Source organism: Choloepus didactylus, chromosome 1 (assembly GCF_015220235.1).
Source record: "Choloepus didactylus isolate mChoDid1 chromosome 1, mChoDid1.pri, whole genome shotgun sequence".
NCBI classification, from domain to species: Eukaryota; Metazoa; Chordata; class Mammalia; order Pilosa; family Megalonychidae; genus Choloepus; species Choloepus didactylus.
Window position 1 is genome coordinate 146,185,656 of NC_051307.1, and position 13,052 is coordinate 146,198,707.

General features: G+C 37.2%; 1 protein-coding gene across 1 annotated transcript in view; it reads left to right on the plus strand.

Annotated features, from left to right (window-relative positions):
• Window positions 1–12,164, plus strand: part of LOC119527483 (ceruloplasmin-like) — a 56,073-nt gene extending 43,909 nt beyond the window's left edge. The window contains exons 15-19 of the mRNA XM_037827552.1: window positions 1,248–1,354; window positions 2,308–2,509; window positions 5,065–5,204; window positions 10,076–10,238; window positions 12,092–12,164. Coding sequence (XP_037683480.1) covers window positions 1,248–1,354; window positions 2,308–2,509; window positions 5,065–5,204; window positions 10,076–10,238; window positions 12,092–12,111 — 632 coding nt within the window. The 3' untranslated portion in view covers window positions 12,112–12,164. The remainder of the gene's footprint in view (window positions 1–1,247; window positions 1,355–2,307; window positions 2,510–5,064; window positions 5,205–10,075; window positions 10,239–12,091) is intronic.
• Window positions 12,165–13,052: the final 888 nt, after the last annotated feature.

A 13,052-nucleotide genomic window follows, 5' to 3' on the forward strand; every position in this document is an offset into this window, starting at 1 on the left:
GAGGGAGAAGAGATGCAGAGATGCAGCCTCAATAGAAGTCTCAGCCAACCCTAGGAGAAGTTCTGAAGATAGGGTGACCCTCAGCATCCTGAATTGAGGGGAGAGAGCTGGGTCTTCATACCCCTGCACCAGTTATTGCATGAAGGCTTGGGCAAGGTGGCTCTCTTTAGCCAAGGCAGTCTCAAAAAAAAAAAAAAAAGACAGCTGGAGGAGCATAAATTCCTTCATTCTTGAATGGTTCGGGGTACGATATCAGAATGCCCACTATAGTTAACCTCCAAAACAAGTAGTTTGGGGAAAGCATCAAGAGTCAAATTCAAGAAGGGAAGATTTATGGGGCAGAAGGACTGAAAATAAACTTTGATGGTGGGTAAAATATTCCCTTTTGTTTTTTTAAAATAATTTTATGGTGGTATCAACATGAAGCTCTTGTCAATGAAGTCTGCAGCCCAGTCTGCTTAGTCAGGAAAGGAGCACATTACATGCATTCTACAATCACTTCTGAGTATCTACTGTGTGCCGGGCACTGTTTGGGGTGCCGCAAGGAGAGGGCTAGTACTAAATAAAATGTTAAAGGCTTGGAAGGCTGGAGATGGGGTGGTGTGGAGGAGGAAGACCATGTCATGAGTGCTTTGGAAAATTACTTTAAGCCTCCAGAAGTGAAAGGTGTGGGATTATACAGGGATTGGGGGTACAAAATAACCTTCCTGCAAGACTACAGGATTCAGGTTCATGGTGATAGTGCAAACAATTCTGGGGGTGGCGGATGGGGTGACGTGTGATCTATAGATTGGAAGGAGTAGAGATGAGATTCAAAACAACCCAGTCACATTTCAAAAGCAGGATAAAGACTTCTTAAATGAATAAATTAGATATTTAATGATTGACTTTGTTTAATGACAGAATCATCATAAGGTTCTGATCCAGTAACCCTGGGAACACAGTAGCCGGCATTGATTATATTGACCTCTCCCCGTGACCCTGGCAATATTACACTAAGGACTTCAGATGCACCATTTCATCTGATCCCTAAATCCCCAAGTTATATGCATGAGGAAACTGAACCTCAGAAAATATAAATACATTGACTAAGACCACAAAGCTAGGAGCAGTAGAGGCAGAAGTGGAAGCTAGAACTATGCTGCCTAGTATATTTATAGCCTTAGTGTTTGCTCAGTATCTGGTTCTCCATAAAGAGGTCTCATTTCAAAGACTCTATTTAAATATATTGTATTTGTATATTTTAGGAGAAATCCAAACATACATCTGGCAGATCCCTGAGAGGGCTGGTCCTACCTCAGAGGACTTTGAGTGCATTCCTTGGTTTTATTATTCAACTGTGGACTTGGTTAAGGTAAACTTGAAATCACATCACAGATGTAATCCTGTCTCTTCCCAGAAATTATAATGGAAGGAAGAAGGGGCTTACCTTTACCAAAAAAAAAAAAAAAAAAAAAAAAAAAATCTTGGTTCTACGTAAATTTTCTCAGCTCAGCTTCTAATCCTATACAGTTTTACATTTTTTCAAAAGTAAAATAAATTATTACATTATGATTACTTAGATTTATGATATTATATATAGTGTCACTATAAATTAGAAAATACATGTAATTATCTAATAACATCTCATTCCTTGTTCCATTGAATGGGATTTGGGTTACAGCAAACAATTATGGAGTTTAAAATTCTATGAGAAACGAGAAATGAATGTATATTATGTTGTATATATTTTTATAATTCTCAACTCTGGAGTCCAAATTTATATGCTTTCCAAAAAAAGGAGTTCCCTCATTTGAACTTACTTATCTTGGCCCACTCTATTCCTGGAACAGGAAGCTACACAGAGATTCAACACAAAATCAAAATGAGTATAAACAAACCAAGGCTCCTTACTGAAAGTTGCGTGGGTGGGGGGTAGAGACATAACAGCGGAAAGGAGCTGAGTTCTTCAGATCTCTCTGCCAACCAACTCCAATGCCAGAGAATTCTAATTAAAATCAAAGTTTCTGTTTTTAAATTAAAATTTCAAAAATAGAGCTAAATCCACTGAAGAATATGTCTAAAATCTGCTTTCAGGAGTTTGTTGTTCTCTTTAGACCTCAATTCTAATGAGAGATATTGCAGTGTTTTTTCAGTCAAGGGTTTAGCACAGCTCGCACTTTGCTACTTACTCTCACACTCAGAATTCCAATAATTGAAAACTCGGTCTCTGACCTTGCTAAAATAAAACTCACTCACAATTCTTTGATTGCTTGGGAGACATGTTTAGTTGCGAGCACAGTTAATCCTTTCCTTTTGCCTCTTCAGGATCTGAACAGCGGACTGGTAGGCCCTCTGATCGTATGTCGCAACAACACCAATTCCACCATAGTTCATCGTGTTATCCTCTTCATGATTTTTGATGAGAACAGATCCTGGTTCTTTGATGAAAATATCAATACCTATTCTCCTGACCCAAGCAACATCAACAGGGAAGACGGGGAGTTTATACTCAGCAACCAAATGCACGGTAACGTCCACAAACACAACTGTAGCCCCGTCAGGTTGCTCCCCACAAATGGAACAGATGAAGGTGCACATTTGTGTGGCTTGTCACGGTGTATAGAATTCCAGGGTTGTGGTCTAGATCACCTAGACCAGAGGTCAGCAAACTTTTTCAGTGAAGGGCCAGAGAGTAAAGATTTTAGGCTTGATGACAACATGGTCTCTGATAGAGGCCACACTCCGCTCTACCATTTAGCACAAAAGCAGCCATAGATAACATGCAAACAAAAGAACATGGAAGTGAGCCAAGAAAACTTCATTTATGGACACTGAAATTCATGTTTCCTATAATTTTCATGTGTCACGAAATAGCATTCTTCTTTTGATATTTTTTTTAACCATTCAAAAATTTAAAACTGTTCCTAGTCATGGGTCATAAGAAAATAGGCCATGGGCTGGATTTGGCCCATAGGCTGTGGACAGTGACTAGAACAGTATGGGAAATTCTAAAACCTTCTGGAACTCTGCAGGCATGTAAAACCAATATCAGCTGTCATTTCTGGAAGGCCTCACCATATATTTTTCTAAATATTTTACCTGGATGAATACAGGGAGAGGTGGAGCTGGGAGCAAACCAGAGAGCACAACATGGTCCTACCCACCCTTCCCCACCACTATTACCGAAGGCCTTCATAGGCATGCTTTTTAAAGCCTTCTGCTCATCAAACAAAATTCTTTTCTAAGTTGATTGTGACTAGGCACATCCAGTTTGCAACTTCCCACCATCTAGAATCACAGTAATAACCCAGTTATTCAAAATAAAAAGCACATAAACAATCTCATTTAATCACAGTCATACCCAAACTTCTCATCCTAATCCTTCCAGCTGAGGTGGCTCAGAAACATGACTGGATAAGGGGTCTTTAACCAAGGCAAAGCCAAGTACAGCAATTTTCAACCTTTTATTTTTTTAAGAAATGTATGTAAATTTAAAATTAACTCAAGGACTAAATTGATTCTACCGATAGTCTTTTAATGAGCATCATAGAGGACACAGAGTATTGTCCCAGGCCCTAAGGAGATCCAAAGGCCTATAAGATGGGTATCTACCATCAACGTGTCCACAGTTTGGTGGCCAGCAGACTTGTATGTTGCTACAATATGATGCAGACTGGGTAGGGTGCTATAACAGAGACACAAACGGAATGCTGTATGTTAAAGTCTTAGTTGGAAGATCGAGAAAGGCTTTGTGTGGGGAAGGAGCCATCTGAGCTGAGTATTTAAGGAGGCCTGGGAATCCGTCCTTGTAGGAAAAGAGGGGAATGACATTCCAGGAAAATGGAAGAACTTGGCTAAGTCAGATAGCACCAGGGAAGAAAAGGCCAACAGAGTTGTAAACCACCCTGAATAACCTGTTAAGAATTTAGACTTGCTCTAATAAAGGATTTCACCAATTTAGTACTATTCATATTTTGGATTAGATGACTCTTTGTTGTGGGGAACTGGGCTATGCATCCCTGACCTCTACTGGCTAGATGGTAGTAGCAACCTCCTCCCCATTTGTGACAACCAAAAATGTCTCCAGGTATTGCCAGATGGCACAAAATCACCCCTGGGGGCACAAAATCACCCCTGGTTGAGAACCACTTTGCTAAAAGGACCACAGATAACTGAGCTAGGGACTGACAGGAACCGCTGTGTATTTTAGGAACAACTCTGGCAGTCATCTAGGCACTTGCTACTCAAAGTGTGGTCCATGGAAGTGAGGCATCAGCATCACTAGGAGCTTGTTAGAAATGCTTACGTACTTATATCAGAATCTGCATTTGACTGAGACTCCCAGGCCATGCACAGTAAAGTTTGAGAAGCACTGGTCTAGAGCAGTGTCTCCTACCTTTTTCTATTATACCCTCTATCAGCTGAAAGTATTAAGAGCACACACCTCTGTAGATATATAGTTATAAATCATATACTTGCAGCACTGTATTAATGCATTTAAGAGATCCACACAAAATACAAAAATGAAAATCTGACTATATATAATTTTAATATTTTCTTCCTATTACCCTTGGGGAGTATGTACACCGTTGGAGACCACACTTGTATAGGATTAGAGAGGAAGGGGAGACAAGACAACAAGTCTGGAACTCAGGTAAATGTCATTCCAGCTATACAAGTGACAGATCGCAAAAGTCTGACATAGAGCAGGTAAATGGGAATATGTTCTCCTAATATTCTAAGCCTCTGGTGGCAATATAATATGTATACATTTTAAATATGTTGACATGTTTTAATATTCATGCCACTAAGTTAAATTAATATTTCTCTTAGTTGTGAAATATTCAACTCCAACCAGATTACGTTAAAGCAAAGTCAGTGACTCATTTCCTCAGGCAAGAAAAACTCTAGAATTATGCAGAACCATGAATGGATGGTTTGGTCATATTTAACAACTTCTTCAGGCTTCCTTATTGCTCTAAAAACATCCATGATACTTTCTATAAGATGGTCAATAAAAAATACCCACAATATTTCTAATCTTTTTTAAATATAACAAACAACAAACTCTGTCCTCTGCAGCAATTAATGGAAGACTGTTTGGAAATAACCAAGGTCTGGAGCTGTACGCTGGAGATGAGGTGAATTGGTATCTGATTAGCATAGGGAGTGAAATTGACCTGCACTTGATACATTTTCACGGACACAGCGTGGAATACAAGGTAAGAGTCTCAGTAACTCAGTTTAATTACTGTGATGCCTTGTAAAACAGTTACTGGGGTAAAATAGCAGAAAACATGACCAGAAAGGAAGTCACCAAACCAGAACTAAGGTTTGATACATGCATCTATAATATATCATGCATAAGTAAATAATTACACACACAGCTGTTTATATCCTATGGACACTGGGCAAATGTTTGTGAATGAATGAAGTGCATTTCTCATTCTAATCTAATGCTGTTCAATATGTAAATAAGACTGTTATAATCATGTTTAGATTCACTCTTTCCCAACTTTTGAAAAAAATTTTAAACCCTCAAAAATGTAAAAGAAAAATATCCTGAATACCATTATACATTTTGCTACATTTTCTCTCTATTTTTTTCTGAATCAATTGAAAGTTAATTGCAAACATCGTGACCCTTCGCCCCTAAATACTAAAGCATGTGTATCCTAAAATTAAGGACATTCTCCAGCCCAAACACAGTAACATTAGCACATCTGAAAAATCAACAATATAACACAGTGCATTCAAATATCTCCAATTGCTCCCAAATACTCTTTAACTTTTATATATAGTTATAAAATTGTATATCTATTTATAAAATCCAGGATCTAATCAAGGTTCATACAATACATTTGGTTGTCATTATCATATCTTTCCTAAAATCAGAAGAACACTTCTGCCTTTTTTTTCTCCACAACCTCCGCCTTGTTCTTTCATGACATTTTTTGAAGAATTCAGACCAGCTGGGGTATTTGGGGTTTTGTTTTTTTTTTTTTTTTTTTTTTTTACCTTTTTTTTAATTGAAATATATTCACATACCATACAATCATCCAAAGCATACATTCACAGTATCATCATATAGTTGTGTACCATCACCACAATCAATTTTTGAAAATTTTCATTATTGCAAAAAATAAAAATGAGAATAAAAATAAAAGCAAAAAGAACACCCAAAATGTCCCATACTCCTCCTCCCCCATATTATTCATTTACTTTTTGTCCCCATTTTTCTACTTATTTGTCCATACACTGGGTAAAGTGAGTGGGAGCCATAAGGTTTTCACAATCACGTGGTCACACCATATAAGCTATATAGTTATATGCTCACCTTCAAGAATCAAAGATACTGGATTGCAGTTCAACAGTTTCAGGTATTTCCTTCTAGCTATTCTAATAAACTAAAAACTAAAAAGGGATATCTGTACAATGCATAAGAGTTACCCCCAGAATGACCTCTCAACTCCATTTGAAATCTCTCAGCCACTGAAACTTTATTTTGTTTCATTTCTCTTCCCCCTTTTGGTCTAGAAGTTTTTCTCAATCACGTGAGGCAGGGTCCAGGCTCATCCCCAGGAGTCATGCCCCACATTGCCAGGGAGATTTACATCCCTGGGAGTCATTCCACGTAGGTCAGTGAGTTTACCAGCTAAGTGGGCTTAGGGAGAGAGGCCACATCTGAGCAACAAAAGAGGTTCTCTGGGGGTGACTCTTAGGCACAATGATAAGCAAGTTTAGCCTCTCCTTCACAGTAACAAGCTTCATAAGGACACGCCCCAAGATTGAGTTCTCAGCCTACTAAGTTCAGACCAGCTGTTTTATAAAATGTTTCATATTCTGTATTGGTCTGTTTCCTGATTTGATCCATGTCAAACATCTTTGAGGATAACACTACATAGATGATGTTATGTACTTCCCATGCATCACATCGAGTGAGAGGCACAGAATGCCAATAGGTTGTAACACTGATGAGGCTGAGTTTGATAACTTGGTTAAGGTGATGTGCATCCTTTCTCCCTGTTATAAGAGTGTCTTCTTCCTCTTGTAATTAATAAGTAATCTCTGAAGTGATTTTTTTTTAACAAATTTTGTTCTCCAACAATTTTTCACCTAGTAGTTTTAAAAAGCATCCACTAATGATTCTTGCCAGAGCCAATTTTCATAATGAGGTTTACAAAGTGGTGATTTTTTAATTCTATTATTCCCTCAACATTCATTGTAAAATAGAAATTTGGGACTAGGTGTCAATTGGCTTCATGGTAACTTTTCATAATTACTTTCATCTTTTTCTATTTTATGTATTTTTAGTCAGTCTCTTTATGTCTCCTGTCTGAATTGCTTCTCCTCACCCCACTGGTGATACTTCCTTACAAATATATCATGTATATTTTACTGACCACTTTAACTGGCTATTTCTCTAATGTATTACAAGTATCTAAAATTTTATTCTTCCCCTTTCAGTCTCCAAGTTAGTATCACTTATTTACTTAAAAAGTATTTTCTTTATTTCCTCATCTTAATCTGTTATATAAATGCATGATTTCAGACCAGTCATATTCTATGCATTTGGCACTTCAGTTACTTAATCCAATCACTTGGCATTAGTATAGTCCATCTTTTCCGCACTGAAAAAAATTTCACATAAAACTTTCCTGAATTCTAGATGTATTATGCCCATGGCTTCTGTCATGCATAAAGGCATATTGTAGAAATAAATTAAATGAGTGTGCATGTCTTGGTTTGCTCAAAGCATTTTTGGTGTGCTGCTTTCTTTCCCATCCTTTAATGAACAAATTTGTTTCCCTTAAACTTTTTTATTTTTGCTTTAAAAATTATTTTTATTATTCAAAATTTTATTTAAGAAAATAGACAGAATAATGAATGCTTCCATTAGCATCATTCAGCTCCAACAGTCATAACCTCTCTACACTTCCATTTATGTCTACTCCCTTCCCATGTTTTTGAAGCAAAAACCTAGATATTAAGATTGTTATTAAGTTAATAACTATTTATATTAAAAACATTAAAAATTGGAACAAAAAGAGAACCTTAAAATCTGGTTTTAGAGATCTACATTATATTTGACATTATTGACTATAATAGATAATTTCAGTTCAGCAAGTACCTCTAATATGCCTAGAACCATGCCAAAAGGAAATCCAAGGTTTATCTTTCAGAAGTTATATTTACATAAATGATTGTATTACAAGATACGAAATTATGTGGAGTTTATGGTAACGTTTCTTCAGTGATAATTATAGCTGACCTCTATTAAGTACTTCTCATGTGCCAAACCTTATGCTTAGTACTTTGCATTGGATTTCTCATGGAATCCTCACAACTTCCCTGTGAGATAGGCCCTCTATCATCACTATTTTGCAGAGAAATGAAATGAAGGATTAGCAAGATGAGGAACTTCCCTACAATTATACCAGAAAGAAGTTGTAGAAAAAGGATTTGAATCCCAGCTCCCACTCCAGAGCCCACACTCTTAACCACTTCACAAAACTGTCTCCCTTGAGAATGATCCCTTTTATACCACAGAAGCTAATAACACCAACTCCCAACTCTAGCCACTGGCTCTAAACCCATTGCAGAACTCCTGGGGATGGTGGAGTGGGCCCACTGGGGATACTAACCTGGTCCTGGGACAAGCCAGCCAGTCACAGCCCATTCCCTGAGGCTATGGCCTCCCTTGGAGTCAGGGCTCCAGGTACATATTGCACATTTACTGGTGCTTTGGGCACTACTGATCCATCGTTAAAGGTTTTTCATGTAGTTCTCTACAGTTTCTGACAACTTGGAAATATATTCTATGCATGTCATATCATTTTCCCCTTTAATGAAAAATTAATCTTCCTAATAACAGTGGTTCGAGTTGCCACTCTACATCCAGTGGGAAACCTGGTATCAACCTCCTTCCTCTATACCCTCCAATATTTCAAGTCTTAAGGGCCTAAATTTCTTCTAGTCACCCACAACTCTGACTTCCTGCTTCTGCTCATCTCCCTTGCCTCTCACCTCCTGAAACTGGTATCTTTTCATATCTCTGTGCAGTTCCAAAAATGGAACTCATCCCATTTCCTTCAACTCACCTAAGCAGCCACAAAATCAAGGCCAGTGTAAATTGTAGGCTTTCAGCGAAAGTCAAGATAAATGAGGGCTTTTTCTGCAATACTGCACAATACTAACAATTAGCATTTCATTTAGATGCCCCTGTTCTTAATTATCCCTCCAATTCGCCTATCGCTGAGAACTTCCGGCTTTCTCCCCTTTTACCCTCACCCTCAGGACTTATTTCTCCAGAGCCTCCCTCTGGAGACTCTCCTGACATCTTTTGTCTCCTCAAAGTATTCTGGACCCTTTCTTGAGCTACAATCCCAGTCCCCACTTCCTTTGAACACCTTTCATTTTATTATGAGAGCAATTCATCTCTCTCCTACTCTCCTCCAAATACATCTGTGCCAGTCCCTGGGGGTTCATCTTTCAAGCTCCAGGTAGGCTACAGAGGTCATTTCCTAATCATCAGGCTCTCTATTAGGGGAGAAATTAAGCATGAGATGCCCCAGAAGGCAGATGTGGTGCAGTCACCAGCACATCTAAATAGTAGTTTTTCCATCTCCTGCTCCCTCAACTGGAAATTTCCTGATATAACTGCATCTTGGGAAATGACCATCTTCCTACCATCAACATCCCAGTTAGAAATGTTTCAGTTAGAACCTTTAGGATTTTTGTAACTGGAAGTTCTCTGAAATCAAGAGCACCCCTGAATTCAAGGTTGTGCTATGTATGAGTTACTGGCAAGGTCTCTCACACCTATCACAGGTACCTTTTTAGAGTGAAATGTTTTCCTTGTGGCCTGTTTATGGAGAAAACTCTGGGATGTTCTTGTACCTCCTACTTCTCCAAGCCCTCAATTATACTCAAAGGAGAAAAAAAAATAGCGGTAAGGATTGGCTATCCCTGGTATCTTTATAGTTGTCATCTAACAAAGTATATTAGAATTGGGGAATTACACAAATGGTCAGATGTTACAATGGCTGACATCTTTTATAAGCCATTAATGGTGTTTCATCTCCTTGTTGAGGATTCGGGATTATATCGCTCTGATGATTATCCTCTTCCCCCTGGAGTCTATCAAACTGTAAAGATGTTCCCAAGAGATGTTGGAATCTGGTTATTTCATTGCCATGTTAGTGTTCACATTGGCGCTGGAATGGAGAGCACTTACACAGTACTTCCAAGAAAAGGTAAGAGCTTTTAGCTGAATGAATCAGAAGTGATGGTATTTAAATAAATACACTGTTATTTAAGACTGTCTGGTCCACTGAGCATTTACATGATGCAACACACCACTCATTCATTCAAAGACAATTTTGAGATGATCGAGATATTATGGTTTTATTTTCTTGACTAAACTTAGGTAGCTATTCCCTAACTGATAAAAGATAGACTAGGGTTAAATGAATTTTCCAGATTCATATAATATCTGTCTAAGGAATTTGAACAGACAATTCACAGAACATGAAACACAAGTAGATGGCTTTGGAACCTACACAAATATCCAACCTCAAGAATAGGATACCTTTTGGGGCAAGGAAGTTATAAATTTGGCAAAGATACCTTTTTTTAAAAAATGCAATTTTATTGAGATATAGTTACATACCATATAATCTGTCCAAAGTATACGATCAGTGGCTCACAGTATCATCATATAGTTGTGCATTCTTCACCACAATCAATTTTAGAACATTTTCATTACTCCAAAATAAAGAAAAAAATAAAAATAAAAATAAAATAGAACACCTTAAACATCCCATACCGTTTACCACCATCCCCATTATTTATGTATTTTTTTCTTTATTTTATTACTCATCTGCCCATACACTAGATAAAGGAAGTGTCAGTCACAGAAGATACTTTTTTTGAATGATAGAATCAATAAAAGTTGTGGTGAGATAAGCACATGGATGCACTTTGGTAAAAATATGAACTGGTTCCACAGTTCTTAGAAGAACCTAAATAAGGAGCCTAATATTTTGGCTTAGTAGTTCTACCTGACAATGACCTCAGAAAATTATCAACAATGCAGAAAAAGATTTATAACAACATTATTTCATGCTGGCGAAAAACTAAAAACAAACTAAATGATCTAATACAAATTTTGCTACAATAATAATCCAGAATAGTCTCCGACCTTAAAATCATGTCTTCCAGGTTTTCTAATGGGAACATGTTTATAATACAATATGGAGTGATAAAAAATAAGTAGTCTACAAAATAGTGTATGGGATAGTATCCACATTTTATGTATATATAAAGACTGAACATAAATTTACTAAAATGTTAATAGCGCTTCTCTCTGGGTGATGAAATTATGAGTTTTATTTTCTTCTTATAATTTTCTGTTTCTTCCAAGGTTTATATAAAGTTCAAATTACTTTTAAAATCAGGAAAACTGTTAAAAATACATATGATACACTATTTTAAATGTGTTGCGTGCCTGCCAAGTAATGAGGATATTTTCTCTGGGGCTGCTTGTGGACTGAGGAGCAGGGGGCAGGAGGAGCAATGTGGAGGGTTCCTCAGAATCCTCCCTGAATATAAGGTCTACACTTCACAAAACCAAAAACTTTTTAACCCAGAATATGATTTTTACCTATGATGTCATGTTAATATAATGGTATTTATTACTAATACAATTGTAATACATATTACTCTGGTTTCTATAATCATTCATGTACAGTCTTACTAAAAGAGACTGATGTGCTATCCAGGAAGAAAATCCCCCATTTACAATATCGCTTCTTTGGGAAGCCAGATTTTGCATTCCAAATGACATAAAGCCAAACTTGGTTGGGTATACAGGTCATTTGATCACATGGGAAGGTGACAACAATTTTATTAACTTGCTGTCAATTTCGTAAGTAAACTTTTTGTGGCAAAAGCATGGTAATCATTTTAAGAATGTTCTTAAGACTTAGATAAAGTTTATATGTTTATCTTTAAATATATGTAACCATTTGAATTTAATGTTCTAATTTAGAACTGAATGTATTGTATGATATCAAGTTATTTTTTTTTGAAACTTTCTTTGCTATAGCCAACGTAACCATGACATGAATATTGACAAGCCCACAAGCAGAGCTAAAGCTGCTGAAGAAGAAAAACTCCAAGGAAAAAGGAGTCAAGGAGGGGCTAGCTAAAGAATTTCATGACATTGTGCCAGAAACACAAGTTTTAAATAAAAGTTTTCTGGGTAAATTTTGTGTGTGAGCTGCTTCTTATTTCTATAAACTGTGACACTGTAATGGTATAACAAGCCTTTTAACAAATGGCAGTAGGGGTAGGCAAGAGGGGCAGAGAGCAAATGCAAACTGAAATCTAGCTCAACTGGAAATTAGAGTACACAATCCAAGACTTTACCCTCAACTGCAATATTTACAAATATTTAAAAATTAAATTAAATAGTCTTTCAAATGCAAATTCATTTATTATACTATGCCTTAGGCATGGAAGACTGCTGGCTACAGAATGTAGTTTTCCAAAATCAAAAATAATGATCCATTCCTTGCCTGTTATCTGACAATATTAACAGATGGGATATGTCTGCCATAAGTACCAGAAAACTCAGCTAAAAGGGGATTAGTAATCTGTTCATCTCATACAACAAGAACATTTGAAGGTAGGTGGCTTCTAGGGTTGGTTCAGCACCTTGATGATGTGAGAACCAGTATCTCTAATTTCCTTGGCCTTTCTCTCATGACTGTTGTCTCATGGTTGTGAGATGGCTGCTGAAGTTCCAGATATTATATCCACATTGAAGACAAAGAAGAAAGAAAAGGGAAGCACCAACCACATCTTCCCCCTTTTTTTCAGGAAAGCACAAGTCTTCTCAGTAGCCCACAGCCAACTTATGTCTATGACTCATTGGACTAAACAAAACCATGTTGTCTGGCTATTCCTATCTGTAATGGGAGTCTGGGAAAGAGATTTTCCAGCCTCTATAACGGAACTAACAAGGGAGAAAGGACTAGAAATATGTCTTATTTAACAGCATCTGC